The sequence below is a fragment of the Physeter macrocephalus genome, chromosome 11 (assembly GCF_002837175.3).
Source record: "Physeter macrocephalus isolate SW-GA chromosome 11, ASM283717v5, whole genome shotgun sequence".
In the NCBI taxonomy this organism is placed as follows: Eukaryota; Metazoa; Chordata; class Mammalia; order Artiodactyla; family Physeteridae; genus Physeter; species Physeter macrocephalus.
Window position 1 is genome coordinate 22,869,631 of NC_041224.1, and position 24,460 is coordinate 22,894,090.

At 46.2% G+C, this 24,460-nt stretch overlaps 1 protein-coding gene across 31 annotated transcripts in view; it reads right to left on the reverse strand.

Annotated features, from left to right (window-relative positions):
- Positions 1-484: 484 nt before the first annotated feature.
- Positions 485-24,460, reverse strand: part of PARD3 (par-3 family cell polarity regulator) — a 678,698-nt gene continuing 654,722 nt past the window's right edge. For 24 of the 31 annotated variants that reach the window (XM_024129762.3, XM_024129757.3, XM_028495577.2 and 21 more), the window contains 2 exons: positions 19,123-19,250; positions 9,449-11,486 (listed from right to left, as the gene is read on the reverse strand). In XM_024129762.3, coding sequence (XP_023985530.1) covers positions 11,090-11,486; positions 19,123-19,250 — 525 coding nt within the window. In that variant the 3' untranslated portion in view covers positions 9,449-11,089. Of the gene's footprint in view, positions 566-9,448; positions 11,487-11,515; positions 11,885-19,122; positions 19,251-21,038; positions 21,136-24,460 lie in introns of those variants that run through there. The other 7 variants (XM_055087799.1, XM_028495574.2, XM_055087801.1 and 4 more) reach the window with 7 other exon arrangements.

Here is a 24,460-nt window from a genome sequence, read left to right on the forward strand (position 1 = left end):
GTGTGATCCAAGCCTGGAACACGTTTGGAGAGATGCAGCTGAGCGGCTTGGTCAAACCAAAAGACAGTGGAGGCTGGGTCACCAAAGAGGGCTTGCATAGAGGAGACCTAAACCAAAGCCAGAAATAAGCCTGAAACACAATGCTGGGATTAAACAAATCCTTGAGGTTAACTGGGTGAAAAGACCAATGTGGAGATTTAAACATCAGAATCGGGCCTCAGGGCTCACCCAAGACCAAGGATTCAGGGTGCACCTCTAGGGTCTTGAAGGGATCCAGCTGTTTTTAAAACAATGGGCCAAAGTCTCATCTGGATTTGAATGGACTCGAGTCCTGCAGCGTGGATGGATCACTTTGCAAGGTGTTGCAGTATCTCACCTTCAGATTCACCAAAATGGGATTTAACGTGCGTGTCCCTAAAAGTCTTAGCATTCGTGAGTTTTTTTCCAACTGATGGTCCCATTTTCACATGAAAAACCATAGATCTTAGCAAAGAAAGGTTTATAGAGAAAATGGGCAAAGGGAAGAGGCACGATGACGGAGTCGGACTAAAGAAGGACACAGCATCTGAAAGGGAAAAGGAACGCCGTCAGATCCATTAAAGTCGGATGGACACTCTGGCAACAGACACCCCTTAATGTAGAGATCTCTTAAATGTAGGCTATTAACGATGCCGACCACCTTGTGTTCTCCTTTGTAAGAAACTTTTAATCAGAGAGAGAGTAGCATTTCCTACCCTGCAAGGGTGATCGATACTCCCACGCACGCCAAGAGCCCATCTGCCAAAGCCAACATTTTCGCCAGTCTCTCCAAGTTTCAAAAGGAAAGTTGGCACTCCTGAGCAGATCATGAATCTTTGACAGTCTCCTAATGGCCAACGTTATTAAATAGTAATCAGATGGCTCTAGACGCCTTAGCGTCTTGTCATTTCAGGATTCAAAAGCCTGCCTAAGTGCCAGGCACCTGCTACTCATTCCACCCTCATCATGCTCCCAAGGATGGGCTGGAAAACTTGTACCTAAACTTCCCAGTATGTTATGTGATTTCTCTGTGTCTCTGGCTCACCCTCAATACGAGCTCTAGTGAAAAGTAGTCATCTGGTGGACGCATTCTGGAAAAGTTGTGATTTGAGCCGTGAATGGGAGGAGAGAGATCCTAGGGCAGTCCCCACCCTGTAGAGAATGTCCGATGCTCTCCCCGCTCCAGAATCTGACTGTCCATCCTGAAGTTCAATCCGTAGCTAAGTGAGAGCTCTTAACTTCCGGTATTTGTAAAAGCTAAGCTTTTAAACAATTCTTTCCTTGATTAAACTTTAAAATCTTTCGATAAAGGCCAGTCAGAAAAAATCAGGCCAAGAGTTCATCACTGTAAGAGATGTAAGCTTGTTCCAGGTACTGAATAAGTGATTAAGAAAACAGGCTGTAAGGCTTTTCTTGCTGGACCAACCTGAGGGTTTAGAAAACTTCTCGGGCTCCTCTTTATTGCACGCAGCTTTTTTTTTTTTTTTTTTTTTTTCGGGAAAAAAAAATAAAACTCTCACACACGCTCAATGGAAGATAGTTTCTCTATTAATTTCTTTAGCTTAAGTCACTGGTCAATACCAACAAATTCCCATGCAGCAAGCAGATTTGAAGAGGGGACAAAATAATCTTGATCCATGACACTTACCCAGAGAACATGGGATGGTTACTTGTTAAGAAATTGAGGCAGGAGCCACTTGAAACATTCAAGGGCTTTAAACTGGCAGTAACTTGGGGATCACTGGCAATAACCTAAGGACCCGTGAGGGCAGCTGTTTGAGGTACAGAGGCCATACGACTCCCTACTATTCTCAGTCCATAAATAACAAAACTCAAAGTTTTGTCGAAAGTCACCTGGTTGAAGCCCTCTTCTTTCTCTGGGGCTTCTTGTTACAGATTATGGTACAATAAGAGCCTTATAAAAAGAAAAGGAACGGATTAAAATGTGGCACACTTTTATCATTCCACATCAACTGTATTTCCAAGTTTGATTATTACTCTTAATACTAAGTGACGTAGTAAAGTGTATCAGAGATCTTCATGTGTTAGAGCTTTCATGATCCGCATGGAGTGATTTACTGAGAAAAAATTAACCTCCTATATATACATTCTATATTCACTTTAATAACTGATAACATACGAGTACATCATACGCCGTAATTTACTTAACCATTCTCTTATTTTTGCATGTTTAGGTCCAATTTTTGTAATAAACAATTTTTTTTAAATGCTTTGGGTATAAATCTGCCCACCTTTTGGGTTGTTTCATTAGTTCCATTTTAGAAAACGAAACCTCAGCACCATAGGTTATGAAGTTTCCCGGTTCTTGATATCTTGCCAAATTGTTAGGTTTTCAGGATCCTTCAGGTCTCAACTCAATAGACCTTTCACTGTCCCCATCGTAATTATGTCCCCCCCTCCTGTTTTTCTCTCATAGCAACGTGGTTTTGAGAGCCCTTGTCATAGCTTAACGTACTACATCTCTTAGTGTGTTTATGGAATTAGTGTTTGCTTCTGCCTTTGGACTGTAATTTTAATGAGAATATCCACGTCTCTTTAGTTGATCGCTGAATGCACAGTGACGGCACACTGTCTGGTATATATCAGCCCTTGGATGGATGGATGGATGGATGGATGGATGGATACGCCTATTGTCATCAAGTGGGTTTGGGCATTTCAGCTGCTGAGATGCAGAAAGTCATAGCAGCCCGCTCCTAGGCAAAGGGGACCGTAACACTTTGCAAGCCTCCCGCTTTCTGGCATCTGAGAGGTAGGCAATGGTTAGAACTGAATTTCTACCTCCCACTCAGAGACCACAGAACTTTATCTTGCTCTGCACCCCCTTTCACTTCATCAGAAGACGCCCAGGATGTCTGGGTTGTGCTCCTAACGTCGTCTGACATCCCTGGAGGGCTTTCTCCATGCCCATCACTTCTTCCTCCTGTCGACCCCACGGCCTTCCCAGGGGTGGCTGTTTTCCCCTTACACCGTGCATATTTCGGGCTTGGCCATGGGCGAGGTGTCCCTCTCCCTCCTGCTGGTGCTCCAGGGCATTCCTCCTCCCTTCTCCCCAACCCCCCGCCCCCAGTTCTTTGCAGCTGTGAATTGGCTACAATATGTGCTATTCCACTCTTGGTGGCAGGTTTCTGCCAGACCTCCATCTTGTGACGATGTTATAGCACCTGAACTACTGTCATGCAGCCACCTTCGTTGCTGTAATTGATTTCAACACCCACGAAGACGATCCCTTCTGCCATACTGGTCTCTCGGTGCCTGACTGTCTCACATCGGCCACCTTCTCCCATGGACACACCCTCCATACCCCTCCACAATCGCTCCTCAGATCACCCACTCACCAGCTCTAATCCCCAACTCCAGCCATCCTTTGGCCCCGCGGGCCCGGTATCACTTCTTGTCCTCGCCTGACTCCAGCCCTCACTTCCTCCTCATCCAGCTCCGATCACTACCCTCCTCTTCCCCAGCCCATTCACCGGACAAATCGTAAGCCCGGCCTCCCGACTGCTCTGCGACACACCAGGCACACGGTGGCCTCACGTTTGCACTTATGGATGCTTCTCCCAGGCAGGCTCTTCCTTCAGACAGCCCCAGGGCTCCCTCGCCCCTTCAGGCCTCTGCTCAGCTGTGATCTCCCGAAACAGAAGATCCCTGTCTCCTTTCATTCTCTATTCCCTAACCCTCTTTCGTTCTCCTCATGCTAGTTTCACCCTCTGACTGTTATCAGTAAGCCCCCAGTAGAATAAGACTGTGTTACTCGCTGGAGTGTTCCCAGCATCTAACCCAGAACTCGGCACACAGTGGGAACTACAAACGAGTGAGTGAGTGAATGAATGATTTTCCCTAAACTGACTCCACATTACACATTGTCCATTTCATGCCTTGTAAAGTGGCATCTCCTTTAAAAATCAATATTGGTCTCTTCATGGCCTTACAATTACCTTGAATAGATCACACAAACAGGATATCCATGGCTTTCAATTAATCCAGAGGGAACCCTAAAAGGACTTCAGATGGGCAGCGGAAGATACTACCACAGTGTATGAAGTAGCCAATCAGAGATTAGAAGTCCCTGAAGAGCCATCCCCTAATGAATAGAGAGAACATTTCCTGGCTTACGGGAAGGAGAGCTGGAGCCAAGGGAAGTGCCTCGTTCGGCTGGATTCGTTATTGGAAACTCGTTTCCTTGGGCCAGACAGTTCTTCCAGACGCGAAGTCTGTGGCTGTCTGCGTCTCTTCTCCAGGGGCACGGACCAGAGGAGTGGGCCCTGGAGCATCAGCTGCTGGCTCCTGCTTCACAACCCCACAGCCCATTTAAAGGAGCAGAGGATGGACACAGCTGTACGGTGAAGCAGCGGGCAAACCCCAGAGAGCCTCCTGGAAGAGGTGTCCCATCCTTCTGAGCCGCCCAACCCTGCCCCCTGCCCTGAAACACACCCAGTAACCTCCTGTGTTTCTCTCCAGATGCTGTGACTGTGTTTGATTAGGATCTGGAGTGAAATAAGCCACTGGTTTCATTGGGAATGTCTCAGAGTAAAAGTTTCTTTCTATGCATAATTAATATTCTGCCTCTTTGAAGATAAATTTTATCTATCCGACTCTGTAAATGGATCGTTCCCCCTTGGCCATTAGTATGTCATCTCTTTACCAAAAATAAAATCAAATACAAAGAAAAAGGATAGGTAAAGAAGAACTCCTGACTAAAAATGATTTACATTTTTAGTCCAACGTGAAAAGCTTAAGAATGTTTTTCATGCCTGTCCAGCTTGAAACCCGCCGCAAATGTCTTACAACATTTTGTAACAGGCTTTTCCCATCTGTGCTGAAAACAGCTGATGATTTAATGCAAATTGTTATTGTGTTTTTGCACAATCTCCCAGCGATCTTTTCTATTTTGTATTAGCATTTGGGAGTCTCTTTTGCATCTGCTTTAGAAACTCGCCTGCTAGGACTGGCTTTCTGTTGTGGCCACTCTGTGTTCTAATGCATCCTGCTTTCCCCATGGTGCAGACCCTTATTTTATTTTTTTTAATTTGTCTGCCTTTAATCTCATAGGACTCTTTCTTTTCTCAACATTAAAACCTGGCTTAGAAATACATACTTTCTGGTCTAAGAGGTTTAAATAGTGAAGCAAAGGATCCCAAGCATGGAACAGTAGTTACCAACGAGGGACCCAGTGGGGTCTGCAGATCCACATGGAGGCCTGGCTGGTTGTCTATTTCAAAAGGCATTTTTGGACTAAAGTAAACCATTATAGAACCCTTATATTCATCTCACATAATGTATATAATATACGTACATATGTATTTGTAAGTGCACGCAAATAGTATTATGATTAATAAAATTTATTTTCAGGGCATTGTTAATTTCCTAACTCTTTATGCATTATATTGTGTTTCTTTTCCCAATCAACGAATTGCCATCAAGTAAGGAATTTTAAATTGTTGAAAACAAAAAGCCATCCTTTTGATGAAACCCTTATAACCCCACAGGTTCAGGACAATGGGTTCCACGTTGTGACTGGGCTGTTCACCAACCGGCAAGTCACAAACTCTCGGAATCCCCATTTCCTCATGCGTAAAATTGGACTCTCATTTCCCTAACGTGCTCCACAGGGTCTGGGGATGCGAAAGAAGAGAATGCCGTACAAATTGTAAAGCACTACACGCATAAGTCAACCCGGTAGCGTGGGAGCCAGGGGCCGCTGTGCCCTCTGATGGCTGGTTCAGATTCTGTGTTAACGCTTTGGCTGCTTGGACCAGAGGGCGAGCTCCTCAGGCTCAGGTGGGAGGCAAGCCATGCAGATACCATTGAAGAAGCCTTGGAAATGGAGTTGCAAGTCAAGGGCATGTGCAGGACAAATTCACCTGGAGGCCCCACAAGCCAAGTTCAAAGCTTTGCACGATTCCAAGATACCCGGCTTTCAGGGCAGGTCCTCGTTCTGCCTCTGTCTGGGTTGTCAGGCTGTTTGCTCCCATTTCATCCCGCCATAAACAACCGTGGTAAGTTTGTTGCCACTGACAACGAGAGCCGAATAAAAGCAAGTCAGATATGAGCTGAACCCTGAAACCAAATCATTCACCAAGGTCACGATTGGTTTAGAAATTTGGGCTGTTTCCTTCCTGTCCCTTGCCAGCAATTTATGGCACTTCCCCCTTGTAGTTTGCAGTCGGCTGGGCCCTGAGCCACGTGAGACTGTTGTTAATGGCAAAATCTTCAAAGTTGTACTTAAAATATTTGCATCGTAAAATCCCTCATGGAAGCCAAACTTCAGTTTCAGAAGGAGCCTCGTAGCGAGCAGCAACTTGCCTTCAGAGAAGGGAGAAGGGCTCCTGCCCTGACACCACCTTCCAGCCGCGGATCCAAGAGCTGATGACACCCCAGGAGGAGACTCAGATCATCGCGAGACTTTGCAGAGATGGGAACAAACTCCAAACGGTTTTTCTAAGCCAACGACAGTGCAAGGTGACTCAGCAGTTAGTTGAGCAACTCAAAAAAGCGCTTTATCCGCACATTTAATTGATCCTGTGAGGAAATAAATGTTAAGGATGAAAGATGAGTAATTGTTCAGCTTCACAGTGGGAAGCCTTAGTCCTTGTTTCTTGCACTTTTCTCCCGTGTCCGGAATGAAATAGACACATCTAGGGAGTGACAGACCAGCGCACAGATAACTCGCTGTAAAAAATTAAAAATGAGGAGATAAAAACTGATCGTTGAAATTTAAACTCAGAAAGGAAAAAAAAAAAACAAAAAACTCACGAGGAAAGGCGATTACTCTCTTTAGCAAAGACGTTTGATCTTATCTGACTCATAATGGAATCTTTTATAAAAATCAAATTCTCCACTATAGGGTTTAATCTAAGAAAACTAAATTTATGGACAAAGGGCACCCATCGATTTTTCCTTTGCTGAACATGAAAGCTTAGGGAAAAGGAAAAGGAGGCAGAGGAAGATGTATGCTGACTGGGAAGATGATGAATTTTGCAGGGAACAACCCTTCTAACGGGAAAATAAGCTCCTTCCGTGCAGAAGGCAATCCCACCTTTTCTCTATGAAATCTGAAGTAAAATATCAGTTTCCTGTTCAAAAAAAAAAAAAAAGCCTATGCTCAGAATTACAACCTTCATCCTCCTTGCATTAAAAAAAAAAGTCAATTTAATTCAACCAGCTTTGTGATCTAATCACTACTCAGAGATGAAGATGGTTTTTCCATTAAAGTCTCTCCATCATTCTCACTTTCTGACCTGTGAACGTTCTTATTAGCTGCCTTATTAAGATGATATCCTGTCTCTGAAGTAAGAAAAGATTATCTCCTTGCCTGACATGTCATTGTCAGAGTAATCTTTGTTAAAAAAAAAAAAAGAATAAGAAAAGAACTGACTGTTAAATAGACATTTAAATGTACGGCACACCATGTCGTACAAGGACATCCACGATGGGACAAGCGTGATGGAACCTCAGTCACTTCCTCTGCCAGGACCAGCAAACAAATCCAGAAACAAATCACTATCTGCTTAGGCTCAGGTTGATATCAAATGGAGGTAAGACTTGGGTTTTAAGAATGAAATAAGGGACACATGAAAATAACCAGCTAAATATAGAATTACGTACGCATTTCACATCTGCTGCACGTGCCTGTCATGTGTATACACGAACAACCTCTACTCCCTAATGAAAACAATCGGAGAAGGGGAGCAGCCCAGGAGATGAGTGCCCTTTTGGGGTAAGTGATGTGGACAGAGAAGCCTCCGGACCCCTGGTGTCTTCTTCCCTCTGGCCTCGTGTTCAGACTCATGGTGGCAGATCATGACAAAGCCCACTGCCGCCTAAGTGGTGGTCAGCAATCTTTGCTTATTTTCTGCCCTTTTTCAAAAAGGGTTTGCAACAAAACCAATGGCCCCCACTCGATGAAACAAAATTCATTTGGTTTACCGTCTTGGAGTTGATAGATCTGACTTCCTTGGCAGAAAACCTGAGGAGCCCGGGTCCATCTCTCCTTCCTTTTAGTGAGATACCTGGGATCCGCTCACTTCTGAGCTGCCTTTGGTCTAACTGACTCCGGGGAAAGGAGGTGGGTGTGGTGCTTGAGTTACAGAGACTATTGCCACATTATATAATGTTGTTTTATAATGTATAGTTACATAAACATATTTATAAGACTATCTGTAGTCCTAATGGCCTAAGAGAGGCAATAACAGGGGAACCACGTTTTCTGAGGGACAGTTGAGCGACTGCACCTCCATCCTTAGCTGTGTGAGGGCCTTGGGGTTGCCACCTGCACCCTTTCCTGACTTGAGACTTCTCCCTGTGGACACACTCTCCCTCTGGTTCCCGCAAGTCCTTGTGAGATGTGCTGGAGCAGAGGCCAGTTCATTTAGACAAGATTGCTTCATCGGGCGTATTCTCACTTCTGTGCTGACCCACATCGATTTCTCCACCTCTTCTCTGTGTGGCTCAAACTGTCAGTTTTAATCAACAAATCTTCTGTGATTTAGGCTCCCACAACATTCAGTACTGTCTCTCTTCTCGCTGTCAGTTGAGATAAATAACCTGGGAGTTTTGGCATTTGCAGCGGGCCTCCTGGTCAGTGAGAAAATTAACAAATCTGTCCATCTTCGCTCTTCTCCCTTCCCACACCTTGTAGGCATATAAGAACCAAAGACGTGTTATCTCCTTGGCTTGCTATACACCTCTCGTTACTAATCTTGAGGTGACAGAGTTTGGATTTAGTGGCAGGATAAGGGTTGCTATGACAACAAGCTGATGCTCGGCCCTCCATGGGAGGGCATTTTGGACAGGTCTCTGCAAAGCCTGCCCTTTGGGTTGGGACCACGGCCATAATGGTGCACAAGACCCACCCAGGGATCTAGTGCCCCTCGTGCCTTCAAAGCACCATACAAATATTAATGAGTGTCCCTCTGGAAGAAGGGGCAAAGCCTCATTGTGTAATCTGGGAAGTAAGAACCAGGCTAGCTTGGAAGTCAGCTAGAATTTGGACTTCTCTCTGGGATCGAGGTACACATGGTTAGGACTCAAGCAGAACATTCACCTTGTTGAAATGGTCCATAGTGCAAAGGGCAACAACGGAAATATTACATCGCTCTCTGTATAATTATTCTTTTGTTTATTCTAGTGTATCGGTTCCTTCCATTCCGAATTTCCCGGCTACTCTGGGCAGCCTGGGCCTTCCAGTGGACTCATTAATTAGGTCCTTCTCTCTTTCCTGTCCCCTCTCTCCTCAGGTGTTCAAATAAACAATCAATCACCCACTTCCGTGTCTGCACAGACAGAGATGAGGAAACTTTCAACTTTCTCTAGATATGGAAAAAAACATTACATCTGCTAGTAGACTTTAAAAAAACCCAGCTAGGAGAGTTTTCACAGGAATACTACAGACACACAGAGAACAGGAAGAAATACGCCTTTTATTAGAAGTCTCATATGTACAGGGAAAGCTGTTTCTCACAGCACAGGGGAGGCTGTGAGGAAGAGCAACTGTCGTCGGAGGTCGCCACGCTTACACTGGTCACATCATTTCAACATCGCTATGTTCCGTGAACAAACAGAACCATTACACAGAAATGCAAAAAGAGACGTAGGTATGGGGATGAACCCCTCACATATTTTCTAAAAAGAAGTGGACACAAAAATACAATGTGCCAGTAAAAATAAAAAATAGGCATATCGGTACATGTCTTTTTTTTTTTTTTTTTTGTTAGCACACAGTATGCTGAGCTTTCATCTCAAGCTTTTTTCACATCGGGATTTGCAGGCACTTTAGCAATCCAGCCACGGTTTACAACAGGATGTTCAGACCAACAAATGAGAAGATGGGAACACGGGAGTAACCCAGGTCCTCATGACCCGCACGTACATTAACATATTGACACCAGGGCAATCTTTTGTTATCCCTGTTTGGGGACACCAGAATGTTCTGTGGGATGTGGAACACCTTTCTTCTTATTTACCTTTTCTATTTCATGGCAGAATTATCTAGAAACCTGGATGACATCACCAGGCAGAGAGACAGCAGGTGGATGAATCGACAACCATCCATTGCAACCGACTTTAAAAACCGGAGAAAGCAGGTGAGGTTCTGGAATCCCAAAATGAGTGTCTGACTGGTCTTTGTTCCATGCTATGCCCTTCCTGCCAACTTATCAAACAAAAACTAATTTAAAAAGAATGGCTGGGATGTACCGGGCCAGACGCTCGTCCTGGGAGAATTCCTTCTTTCCTTAGCTACCGCCCACCGTGTCATGACACACACTGGGCCGGCGGGCGGGCGGCCCCCTGGCCCACCAGGGCTGATGCCTGTCTCCCCTGTGCCCCACGCAGAGCCATGGCGACTCAACACACACGTGAGGATCAGGACTGAGCCAGGGTATTTATACACGCAGACAGCAGAATCACTTTATTGGTAACACTGAGTTATAAGGCAGTTACAAAAGGACCTCCCCCACCCCCGACAAACAGACAGTGTTGGAATATGGCTTAGCTTCTTTTAGATGAAGGAACTTTCTTGTTGCAAGGGGCTGAGAAAGAAAAGGGAAACCATACTGGTTACAAAGGATTAAAAATGACTGTGCCGGGAAGTACCACGGAGTCCCAATTTCTGGTGTAGGTCACCCACTTTCATCCACCAGAGATGGAGATGTCACCTCACCTAAGAAACTGAAAGGGAAAAAAGAGGGATCAACGTCACCCTTGACTTCAGGGTAATCCGTTGCCACAAGCTGTACGGGGCGGTAACACGAGGCCACGACGTCTCCCGGGCTGGGCCAGATTCCCAGTACCTGAGAGATGCAGAGCGTACGATGCCTCGAACAGGTGATTGTCAGATGGTGGGAAACCCTTCCATGAAATAGACACTTGGGACACAGTGGCAAAGACATTAAGGCCTTCCATCGAATTGCCCACACTGCTTAAAGGCACTAATACCAGCAACAGAAGTATTCCATACTACCACCGAGGTTTCAAAAAAACTCCCCAAATACAAGTCTTCATAGGAAAATGTCCTTTATTGCATGACACGAAGAGTCTGCTCTCGTCCTGCTCAGGAATAGAAGGGCCTGCCTTTCTCAGGAGTCTGGAGTCTGTTCAGCCTGGCGACCTGAGAAGGGGAGGGGGGAACGTCCTGCCGGAAGGGCCCCTTGGGGGGGATGTGACTGGGGTCCTGGACTTGTTTATATGAGTCATAGTTGTTGAGCCCCTCGGGGGGAGGGGGCGGCTTCTTCATCTGCTGCTCTTTCCGCCTCTGCTCCTGGCGGAGGAGCTCCTGGGTCTCCAGCATGACCCTGGCGTTGAGGCCGTGGCCGCCCAGGTAGCCGTTCCGGGAGCCCTGGTAGCTGGAATACCTGGGGTTCTCCTTGGCGCTCTGGAAGCCTTCCCCAGCGGCGTAGTTCTGCTCCCAGGAATCCTGGGAGACGGAGCTGCCGTTTTTCCTGCTCTGCCTAGAAAGCAAAGCCCGAAGGTGAGTGTGAGGGTATGGAAAAGGGGAGGGAGAGAGATGGAAGGGAGGAGTGAGGGGGCAGGGCCGAGCCAAAATAGCATCTCTCTATCCCAGCAAACATTACAGTGAGTCCCCTACATACGAACCTTCAAGTTGTGAACTTCCAAACATGCGAACGTGCGTTCGCGCGTCCAATCACGGACAGTTACTTCACGTGTCCGGCGTACACTGTCACGTGCGTGCATCCTCTACAAATGGTTGTGCTCTTGTGTACTTTACTGTACAGCACTGTGTAGAGTACAGTAGTACAGTGTCTTCATTTCAGGCCCAGGATGTCCGGAAGCCAGCGTAAAAGCAGCGGTGATGTAGCTGGTACTACTGTACTTTTCAAGTACTGTACTGTAAGATTAAACATGTTTTCTTTATTTGGGGGGTTGGTTTGTTTTCTTTATGTAGTCTTTGTGTGGAAAGTATTATAAAACGATTACAGTACAGTACTATATAGCTGACTGCGTGAGTTGGGGACCTAGGCTAACTTTGCTGGACTTACGAACATGCTCTCGGAACGGAACTCGTTCGAATGTAGGGGACTTACTGTATTTGGTTCCAGTCACGTGCCAGACACTGTGACAGGGGCGGGAGGATGAAAACATGACTGTCCCTGGCAAGTTCAAGTCTGAGACAAGTCTGCACAAACAATGGCTACACAGGAGAGGCAGCTAACAGATTCCGCAGCTACTCAGAAGCGGGGTCCTCCTCCTGTGTCTGGGTGATGCTACACCTGTTCTGCTCAGGGTGACAATATCTCCTGCAGTTTAAACTCATTGGCAGGGTGCCGTTAGGGGTATTAGCGATTTGGCAGCTTCCACACCAGCAGTAATTTCTTGCTTTAGAACATTACAATTCCATTCTAAACAAGCCAAACAAATATTTTACACAGCTACCACCATCATGCCAGAGACGCCTGCTAATATGAAGTACGTGTGATGGATTCCGATTTGAGTTCAGTTATGAAAGATTTAAGTCTAGACTGCTTTATGATTAAAAATGCACCAGGCAGTCCCTTAAAGCCCCGGCTTTTGAGTTGTATATGTCAGCAACTGACACCCTTCAGAATGCATGCTCATCAAGATTGCAGAACCTGGACGTGGGTGGAGGAAGCGCTATTTTCCTGCCCACGGTATCCTTACCCAAGCCCAGGGTAACTTACTCAACTCATTTTCTGTCATCCCAGGATGGGGACATAAATCAGAGTCCTATAGAAATTTCAGCTTCTCATCCCTTCTGCAATAAAGTTACACATCATTTTCAGGAAACATTATTGTTTTGAAACCTCTTTAATTTACTATCAAGTCTCTAGATGCTTTTATGAATTTACAATAAGATTGGCTGTGATAAAGTAAAACAATTTTGTGCCAGGAAGGAAGACATGCCCTCTTTTTTTCGCCTTAAAAATGGAAGAGAAGGAGCAAGAATTGAGCCATAAAACAAAATATATTGCTCCATTTATCAATAAGAAAATCATTCGGTGCCAGTACGTATTGTTCAGCCTTTCACATCAACACACACAACATGACAGAGTGTTCAGAAAGACTGGTAGAGGAAAAATAAGGTCTATGCAGCACTGGGTCTCCCACAGGAATGAAGCCGTTGGCATTCCTGAACATTCAGAAGTGCCGTCAACATGGTTTGGGATAAAATCTGCCCATTTTCCATATGACCTAAAATGTAGTCAAGGGTATTTTCAATAAGAAAGATGAACTACTGTCCAGAATCCATCCTGGATATGACTCTGATTAATTGAACAGCCTACAGTATATCCATCCTTTTAATGGGAATTGGGCCATGTGTACAATCAGCCCAGGCAAGAATGCTTATATTTGATGGAATAGTTTATTTGCCTAAAGCACTGATTACCTTCACTTAAAGAGTCATAAATTAATCTGCTCAGAGCAATGAATGATGGAAAGTGCCAGCATGAAACCAAGGGATTTGACATTAATCATGAAACTTTAATTACTTGTTACTGATGTTATAGCAACAACGTGGGATTCCTTCACAGGTTAGTTATCAGTTTAAGGATAACCGGAAATAGGCTTCTTCATCCTTGGTCCACGGGGATCCACCAGCCCTGTCCATCCCGTCTCCAACTCCATGATGCCGGAGGCTTTGCTCCACGTAACCACGTACCGGAAGTTGCATTTTGAACCAGTCCAGGAAAACAGAGTCTTTTTGTATTCAAACACACTGAAAATTCACTAACGGTTTGTTCAGGATGGAAATTATGACGATGTGGGAGAAAGAAGCTCTTGAAGCTAAAATTTTCTTCAAATCAAGCAGTTTAGAGAGAAGGAAGAAAACCTCCCTGAGGTTCGAAGTAAGACACTTGAGGAAAGTACACACCCACAGATATGTACGCATGGACGCATGGACACATGTACAAACACATACACATACACACACTCATGCTTCCTCAGAAAGGAAGCTAGTGTAGCAACAAGCTCTTGATTAAAGAAGAGGACAAGAAATGAGCAGGTTGTAGAGAAACACGAGTAAGCAGCAGACAGAGAGTTTCCTCCACTGGAAGATGAGGCACGCAGGCGCGGAGCACGGTGTGAGAGAGGCTGGGCGTCCCGCGGACACAGATCCAGCCCTGAGTCTGCGTGTGTGGCTGTGTGAGCCTGGGAGGGTTATCCTCCCTGGGCCCAAGGTGCATCATCTGTGAAGCAGGCATAATCTCTAATCTCATAGGGTTCTGGGGAGAAATAAATGAAATCACAGAGGTAAAATGCTCACAAAAGTGTGGCATTTGGTACATGGTTCACTACTGGGTGACTTTCAAGTGACTCTGCCTCCAATAATTAGGCTCTGGGTTTGGGAGGGCATCTTTCTGACCAAGGGAAAAAAATAAACGAAAAGTTCAGCTTTCTGTCCTGTGTCTGGAGGGTTGGTAGAGATCAGGGAGCAGAGAAAGGCACCAAAGACTAACTGGAGAACCCTCACTCAGGGAAGCGACTCACAAACACGTCCCAGAGTTAGAATGAGAAGCAAGCTTTCCACTGTCCCAGCATTGCTCAAAGGCCACGAATAACCACAGGAGCAACAAAGCATCACTCCTTCCAATGAATGTCTTTACAGTCAACACGCAGGCTTGTTGGGTCCTGGAATGCGCTCACTGGAGACTCGTGAGTCGACCCAAAGCACGGACCCTGGTGTGGCAATAACTGCCTCTTAGTGATGATGCCTGAAGACCACTGTCATGTACAGGACACCCAGCAAAGCCCCAGCGCCTGAGGAAAGCCGTCAGTCACTGCGCTGAGGAGGACACACAGGGATGAAGAAAGACAGACCACAGCTGACAAGGTGAGAGGCAGTCGAGACACGTAATAAACGGGCCTGTCGGGGAGACTGAGTCAGGGTGTGGAGACACAGCCGGGAAGCAAGGTGGATGAGCAAGAAGCCACCAATGGCAGGAGGAAAGATGCAGAGGAAAGGTAAAGAAAAGCATTCAACAAAGAATCTTGAATATGTTTTTCTCTCAGTGACTATGGCCCAACATACTTTTCTACTACTCAGATTTAGAGCTGCCTTTTGGATACTAAGGAACTAAGCTAGGCATTTTTAAAAGGGTTTTAAAAAAGAAAGTAAAACAGAAAAAAGAAAACTAATTTAGGAATAAAAAAATAAAAAAGAAATCCTCCTCTGATTGAGAATTAAGTGTGTGGCCACTCGTGTCCCCTTTCCCCCGATCTCGCGTTACCACCTGGCTAGCGTTTCTTACTGACATTTCACAACGCAACCTGAATTCTGCCTATAGGTTTCCTTAATCACAGTGAGAATTTACAAACCCCTATGGTGCGTATACATCCCTCTAATTCAAAGCACCTCACCTAGCGGGCCTGATACAGAGTCTCGACCATTTGTTTTCTTTTACGCTCCACTTTGCAACTGAATTCTCTGTGTGTGCGTGAAATCGTTTTGGTATCAAATGCCACAGCAACTTGCTTAGACCAAAGTCCGCTAATTGTCCACATCCGAAGAGCTGAGGTCAAGTGTCTTTGAAGAATATCACATGTCAGAAACGGGGACTCGCCTCCAGCTCGTGCGGGTCACAGCCCCCCTCCGATCTCCAGCCTCTGGCTGAGTGAGGTTCCCTGCAAGGAACCAAGCTGTGTGCAAGGCCCTGCATTCCTAATTCCCTCACTCAGAGATGCGCGTTGAGGAATTACAGTCGGACCCTTGAACTGCATGGGTTTCAACTGCACGGATCCACTTATATAGGGATATTTTCCAACAGTTAATACCTCAGGACGACAGGCTCTGTGGTTGGTTGAATCCATGGATACAGAGGAGTCGTGGATGGAACCATGGATACGGAGGGCTGAGAATAAGTTATATGCAAATTAACCCCTCCAACTGTACTCTCTAAAAGAAGTGAATGGGCTGTACAGGCCGACCAGCCCCACTCACCTAAACTCACACAGGTCTTTAATTTTAAGATTTCTACTTTTCTCCTATCCGCACAGAATAAAATGGCTAATAGTAAGGGAGTTATAAATGATCAGAGGGAAAGTTCTGGTTCTTTAGGGAAACACTAACTGACAGCAATAGTCCCAGCGGCAGCAAGCCTCTGGTCCATGGAATTACAGGTGCTTCTACCTGTGCTTCGGGGGGAGAGGAGGGAGAGAGGCACAGAGGAGGGGAGAGCTGGAGAGGGTCAGGAGTGGAGATGGAGAGGGGGCGCCAGGATGAAAGGATCCGTCTGGAGAACTGAGCGACTTTGGAAGGTGAGCAGGAGGAATCCGGTGCACCTGCCTCTCTCTGGTCCTCTTCCCAAGGACGGGGCCCCAGAGTCTCTCCTCCCACCAGGCCCTCCTACCTCTATCCCTCCTCCTCCCCTTCCCTAGTCCTGGCCATTTCCCATCTCACTTTCGTCTTACACACACTTTATGAGAGCTCTCCTCCATGTCTTACAGATACTCTCAAACACAACTCAACTATAAGAAGCCAAACAGTTTGCCAATAAGATAAGATCACAGCCCCTGCGCGGACAACACCATCCGCGTGCGCCATGATGCACAATGGCCACTGCGTGGCTGGGACAGCAGGGCCGCACCACGCGTGTCAGGCCGTCCCCATCCTCACGCTCGCCTTTCTGATGGAAGGCAAGCTGACAGGCTGCAAGAAGGGAACTCACACAGGAGAAGCTCGCGGGCCTCTCACTGCTGCGGCCTCTCCCGCTGCGGAGCACAGGCTCCGGACGCGCAGGCTCAGCGGCCATGGCTCACGGGCCCAGCCGCTCCGCGGCATGTGGGATCCTCCCGGACCGGGGCGCGAACCCGTGTCCCCCGCGTCGGCAGGCGGACTCTCAACCACTGCGCCACCAGGGAAGCCCAACAGGAGAAGCTTTTTGTGTAAGCCTTGAAGTGTTGCCCATTTGATGCTCTGGGGTGATTCAGGCGGCGGCCTTCCCCCAAGTGCTAAGGGCAGCAGAGCACAGAGGCCTTTATATCCATATCTGCTCACATTCCAAATGTGAGCGCCAAAGCCCTCGGGAGCAATGAGCATTACAAAATAGTGGTTTAGGGCTTCCCCGGTGGCGCAGTGGTTGGGAGTCCGCCTGCCGGTGCAGGGGACGCGGGTTCGTGCCCCGGTTGGTCGGGGAAGATCCCACGTGCCGCGGAGCGGCTGGGCCCGTGAGCCACGGCCGCTGAGCCTGCGCGTCCGGAGCCTGTGCTCCGCAACGGGAGAGGCCACAACAGTGACAGGCCCGCGTACCGCAAAAAACAAAACAAAAACAAAAATAGTGGTTTAGGGTCGGGGCTGGGCAGGGTGGGGGTTGAATTCTGGTGGAATTACATACTAGTGTGTGACCTTGAGGGGAGTACCTTAATTTCTCTGAGTTGTTTCCTTGGAAGACGTGCTCTCCAAGGTCTTGTCTAGACCTAAACGTCGATGACTCTTGCCTAGAGTGGGCTAAATAACAGTTATGCTCCTGTGTAAAAGAAAGGATACTTCTGTACTCAAAGGAGACACAGCTGTACAGATTGAGAGAGGACAGCTGAGTGATCAAGTTCCCACACTAGGCAGTGCCCCTCCTGGTACAGAGCTGCACTCACACCCACGTGGGCGTGGCTGACGCGGGTCAGTGCAGTGAAGTCCCCCAGGGCTGTTATGGTGATGACTTAACATTAAAAGGACTCACCTTTATTAGAATCAGGATCACTTTTATATCAGGTGGTCATATTTGCCCCACCCCAGCACTGTTTTCCCCCCAATTCAAAATGGTCTACTTGATACAAACACGGTAAGTAGACCGTTTTCCACCCAAAATGTTTTTGTCACCTGGCTTTGAAATCGTGTTCCGTACAAACGCCTGTAAGAACTGTGATGATAGGAGTGACTTCTTTGGGGAAGTCTGGAAAGCTGAATGTTTTTAAACACTTGCATTATTTACAATACTTAGATGGAAAATGGCTATTACTTCAATATCTTAGGGTGCCGTTACCTGAGGGCTCTCCAGGCCTTTGGCAGAGAAGCCCTGGGGCAGAGGGGCCTCCACGTGGGGAGCCCGGCAGGGAAACCCTTCTGGCTCAGCCATCAGCTAGGCAGGTGGACATCCCGGGACTCTCCGAGGTTCCACACTGAGCCGAAGCAAGGATGGCAGGATGGCAAGAGAGGCAGCTTTGGGACCACTGATCCCCCCTAAATACGGTGCCTGCAGCATTTAGCACCTATCCTTTTGGAGAACCCTAGATTTACAAGATATCATTTATCCTAGTTACCCCCGAGCTGAGCAAAGTAAAAGTTCTCTTTCCATTTCTCAGTTGAGGAATCCGTCTCCAGCCCCACGGGAGGTCGCAGAACCAACACAGTAAGTCCCCTACATACGAACCTTCAAGCTGCGAGCTTTCAAAGACGTGAACCTGCATCTGGTTCCAGCAAGGAACCAGAACCTGTGCCATCAACGACAGGCCTGACACAAATCGCAGCTGGCCCTCCGTCTCCTGTTGATGGCGATCCTTCTGCTCTACCATCTCCCCCCTCCTCTCTCTCCTCCCGTCTGTAACTCTTCTTGCCTGTGCACCCGATGCCAGCGCCTGGATGCCAGCTGGTGTGCTACTGAACTTTTCAAGGTACTGTACTGTAAGAGTAAAGATGTTTACTTTTCGTCTTTTTTTTTTTTTAGGTATTATGTGTGTGAAAAGTATTCTAAACCTATTACAGTGCAGTACTATGTAGCTGATTGTGTTAGTTGGGTACCTAGGCTAACCGTGTTGGACTTATGAACAAACTGGACTTACAAACGTGCTCTCGGAACGGAACTCGTTCATACGCAGGGGACTTCCTGTAGCAGAACCCAGGTCTGACCCCTAAGCCCAGTCCTCGTGGATCAAGCCACTTCGGGTCCAGTGGGGGAGCTGTCCGGTGAAGGTGTGGGCATCTCCTGAAACACCTCCCTCCTGGTCTCCCCGCCACGTGGTAAGGTGGCCTCTAAGTAAGCATTGATTCCCGCCATCTATGTGCGGTTCTTCGTTATTGGAGAAGAAGAGGTGCACTGGGGAGGAGGGATTTCCCAAGGGACAAGGGCGGGGAGGATGGCGACACTCGGGGGGGCGCGGGTGGGGTGCCCGTACCGGGGCAGGGAGCTGTACTGGCGCTGGGCCTGCTGGAAGCTCTCGCGCTCCTCCTGCCGTCGTCGCTGCATCTGCACCTCCACCGACACCGAGTGCCGGCCGCTCTGCGCCGACGGTCTGGAGTTGGGCTGCGGGGGGGAAAACGCAACACGAGTCACGAGAAAGGAATTACGAATATCACAGCACCGGTGGCTATTTCCATTCTCATAGACTGACTTAGAAACAATCTGCAACTTCCGTGAATTTCTTAAAAATCAAGTGCAATTTTCTCAAGAGGCATCTCATTGCATCTCGTGAGTCCCCAATACCCCATCATCCTAAATTTTAATTACGGCTTTAGAATGGTTTAAAATTGAGACGTCCACCTTTCTAGTCTGCCTAAGTGAGGTTTGGTAAATACTGACATTAGACACTAGTTTACATCCCTTGTACATACAGCAAGTACAGGGGAGTAAGGCTGCTCAGAAATCTAGAAGTCAATGCCAAAAAATATAAAAATTTGCTACAATAATTCACAACACTGGGACAGTCCAAGGGTGCACACTTCAAAGTTGGCCATGCTGGTGAATCTTTTCGGTAGTTATGTATTTTACTCTAGCAGTAGGATACAATGTAGCTGATTCCCCTTTTATTAAAGGATGACAGCTAAATTTTGAACCAAGATTAGTTGAAGCTAGGCAGTGTTCACCACGTACCAGGTCCTCCAATCGACGGATGGCAGCCTCATGTGAACAGAAACACTTATCAAAAGAATGAATCTGCAAGCTAACAGCTACTGGAATTGGTTATGAAATACTACATTTTGCCTTCGTTATGAGGATATGGCATTTTTACCTAGGTTAATCATACGCCACAGAGAAATTTTCCATCCTCTGGCTGAATACTTTGGTCAGCACGTCATCTGCTCATTGCTACCACTGACCGAGACCAGATATTGGGTGATAGATGATGCTGGGCCCCTGTGGATGCTTTAGCTTCTCACCATCAGCGTTTAGCTCACCTTCGAGATCTGGCCTTTTGAAAGTAGGCTCCACTCAAAACAGACAACAATGCCTCTAACTTTACAAAACAGCTGACAATGAATGGTTGATCAGAGCGTGAACGGCAGTCACTCACTCTCTAGTAATCCTTTTTAGCGCTCGCCGACCTCTGCCCCCTTTGTGTTATGCAACATTGTGCAACAGGCTCATTCTGAATGAAGACTGTCTGTTATAAACAAGGTATTGATTTTCTTTTAGAGTTGAAAGCCAAGGAGAGACTTGGGCTCAATAAGCATTTTCTGAAATCATATGAGTCTCAGCATTCACTTGGAGCACGGTAAGGTAACACGTGGGTTTGTTCCTTAAAGAGTGGCTCCTCTGCTTGGCTTTTGCGCGAAGAGAAGGAAAGCGATCTCTACTGTCCCCTTTCTGCCTAGCTAGCGTATCCCATTTGCTGGTGAGCAATGATGAGGCAACATGCAGGACAAAATTTCAAAGCATATGTGTATCATCAGCGAGCATATTAAAAATATCCCGATACAAAAATAACGGGTGAAGAGATTAGGCTTTACGATACCCCAGTCTCTACTAGTGGATGTTTATAACCACACGCCTTGGAACAAATGTGTGTTCGGAGACCCACGCCACAACACCGTTCAAATAACATCAGTGGCGCCTTCAGCAAAGAAAACACATTGCCGAGTGAGCTCCGCTTATACAAACAAAGCATGAAGCAATTGCTCATCAACAGCATTACGGAGACAGAGAGTTTCTTCCATGACCCTTGGTGAGGCTGGCCCCGAAGAGCGCTGAGCTGACCTATTATCGGTGGGGAGCCCGGGGAAGGGCCACTGGACGGGGAAAGTGAAGCAAGGAAATACGCCTTCAGAAAGAACCCCATTTTCCTTTCCTGTACACCCAGTCTAAGGTACACACATGTGTCAAACAGTCTTGAAAGGCCTGGCCTTCTGCTGCAGGATTTAGTAACCAGCTTTTCAAGCTCACGCCGTTCTGTGACACGCTGCTTGTGGAGCTGTGAAAAGAAAATGCAAGGTCTTGTAGAAAGCTGTTTCTCCTAGAGGCCTGAAAATTTGATTCTGACGGAGGGAAAAAAAAAAAAAAAAGTTGAAGGGCTTTTGCTTCCGCTACTGTGCGTTTTCTGATACTGTTTATCAGTGGCACATCTGGTTGGATCTGGATGAACCCCAGTTATGAAATTATCATGGGATCTGAAGACTTAGAATGAGGGAATGAGTTTGGAATCAGCAAACTGACATATTTCATTCTGTTTGCCCACTCTGATGAAATACAAACCTCAGCCTTACTATTAATATTTTACTCTCTCTTTTCAGAGCATGCAAAAGAGTAGGTTATTAGAAAGTATCACCGGGACTTCCCTGGTGGCACAGTGGTTAAGAATCCGCCTGCCGGGCTTCCCTGGTGGCGCAGTGGTTGCGCGTCCGCCTGCCGATGCAGGGGAACCGGGTTCGCGCCCCGGTCTGGGAGGATCCCACGTGCCGCGGAGCGGCTGGGCCCGTGAGCCACGGCCGCTGAGCCTGCGCGTCCGGAGCCTGTGCTCCGCAACGGGAGAGGCCACAGCAGAGGGAGGCCCGCGTACCACAAAAAAGAATCCGCCTGCCAATGCAGGATACACGGGTTCGATCCCTGGTCGGGGAAGATCCCACGTGCCGCAGAGCAACTAAGCCCGTGCGCCACAACTACCGAGCCTGCGCACCTCAACGAAGAGTAGCCCGCGCTCGCTGCAACTAGAGAAAGCCAGAAAGCCCGTGTGCAGCAACGAAGACCCCACGCAGCAAAAAAAAATAAAATAAAATAAAGAAAAGAAAGAAAGAATCACCCTTATTTTTAGGATGAAAGTTGACTGGGCCGTAGATTTCAAGGAAGATTGTGTGCATGACGGGTCCAGAGCAACAATGAGAGAAGGTCGTCCTGGCAAGTTTTCTACTTGGCCTGAATCAAAAATAACCTGATTCATGATTTCAATGAAGATCTCATAAAAACGTAAATTGTGGGGACAGTCTTACCACCGACAGCCCCAACTTTAAGATGCTGTGGTTTTGTGGTTTTCATCCCTACGGCAAAAATAGAATAATTTATCTAGAGTCCAAAATCACAAAAATAAAGATAGAAATGAAGAAAGAGATCAGGTTTAACCCCAGAGAGAAGGGCATGTTTTCAGATAAAACAGCATCAGCAACTGCAACAACAAAGCGACATCTATACAGGGAAACACGCAGGGAACACGTAATTGTAATGATTCCAGAGATTCACCAGACAGCAAGGCGATAGCTCAGCTTTAAGAGTGCAAATTATAAATAACCCTGGCCTTGTTTGTGATGAAATTGGTGACAAGCAGCGACCTTTTAAGTAAAAAAATAGCCCAGGTTGCCAAGGCCATAATAATGACAGAGGTTGTAAGACAGGAGTACATACATGATTATCTCTTACACAGTACACTGGAGAACCACGATACGTGACTGTCTTCATGGCTTATGTTTAAAACCACAAGTGAAAATGATGCAGGTTGCTTTTGTAAATGAGCTTCAAAGTACTGGTCTTTATTGTGATTATGAAGAGATACGATTTATATTATATAAAAAATTACATAAAGCTTCGAAAGCTGCACAGTTTTGGTACCACTAACGTAGAACAAAATATTGCAAATATCTTCTGTACGGTGTTTCACTAAATTAAGTCCTTACTCATTTCTCTCCATTAAGTAAAAATCATCCTTATTTTTCCAAAATAAAAATAGACAACACACAAAATAAAAATACAAAACCCAAACTGTTAATAGACTAAAGAAAGAACAAAAATAAATTTATACTGTACAAATTTTCAGTACTAATTTGAACTAGGTGATATTATAAGACTTTTAGAGCTTCGTATAAAAGTGTGTGTGTGTCTCTTATGAAATAAAATTCATTAGTTTTATTAATATTTAATACTGTTTAAATAATCTAATTTTTCTTCACATAGATAAGAAAAAGAGCATGTATGCATATGTGTGTGTGCACTTGTATATATTCACACATACACATATATGTAATAGTCTTATGAATGAGAATTTAGGGTGGGTTTTCTACTTAAATTATAAATAATAAAAAATTCAAATTTTCACATATGTCCAGGGCATGTAGAGAAAACAAAAATAAAATACAAGAAGTTTCTGTGCTTTGGATGAAAATCCATGATGAAGATGATGATAATGATAAAACAAAGAACAATGATATCCCTTGAGATTTAAAGTCCATATTTTAGCAATTCAAATGCACTGCAATCCTAGTATGAATTCCACATTCTGATAACAAATAGTCACTTAATCATGTTAAGAGTGTAAGTTGTTTACTCTGTTTAAAAGTGGCCATTGCTAATATTGGTAATGATTTTCTATAGAGGACTTACTGCCAGCCGCTAATCCAAATAAAGTTAACTTTTGCCTCTAGATCCTGTCCTCCCTGCCCTCCCCTCTACCCATCACACACTGTACTTACACAGCTATCGATTGAACTCTGTGGGTTCTGAATGTTGAAAAGCTTAATTGCTACTAATGATGTGAGTAATGGTTGAAAAATTGCCACACATACCAATTTCCCTCATCAAGATTTTATAAATATGTGTTTTGGTCTTAACACACTATTTGCCTTCTTCTCATCTTTCCCAACCAGGGTTTGGATCCATTTTCCCATCTTAATCAGCAAGTAGGTTGAGAATAAAGGAGCAGCCCTCCAGTGTCCCTCACTGATGGGTGGCAGGCACTTCACCACCCGAGGGTTCTGTGGGTAGAACAGCCCGCGGGTCATGGACGCTTTGGCCGGGAGGGTAGGTCATGGGACTCCAAGAAAAGGGTCTATTCTGCAGCAGCACAGAGACACCCTTGCCATAACTAAAGGGCACCCCTTTGCTGCAAGAACGGTTTCCTCCAGGTGGATTTTCAAGAGAGGTGATTGCCACCCAATTTGAACTGGAGTAACACTACACACAGCAAGGCTATCAACTAAGAAGGTATTTCTTGAGTCCAGGCGTGGAGGCCCATTAGGAGGAAATGACAGCAGATACCTCTGAAGTCTTAAAAAAAGGAAGACAAAAAGAGAAGCATCATCTCCTCAAATTCCCCAGGTCCAGGGAAGGCAGTCTAGGGATGCAGGATGGCTGTGCAGTGTGACTGGCCCTCTTGCTAAAGCAGGCAAGAACCTAAATGGGAAAGGGCAGTTGTTAAAAGTCCAAGGCAGGAAAATGGAGAAAGGGACAGATTTTTTTTATTTGCTTAAGGACAGACAGCTAGGAAGAAAGCTTGGGGGAGAAAAGGATATTCATATCGTGGAGGATCAATTTTC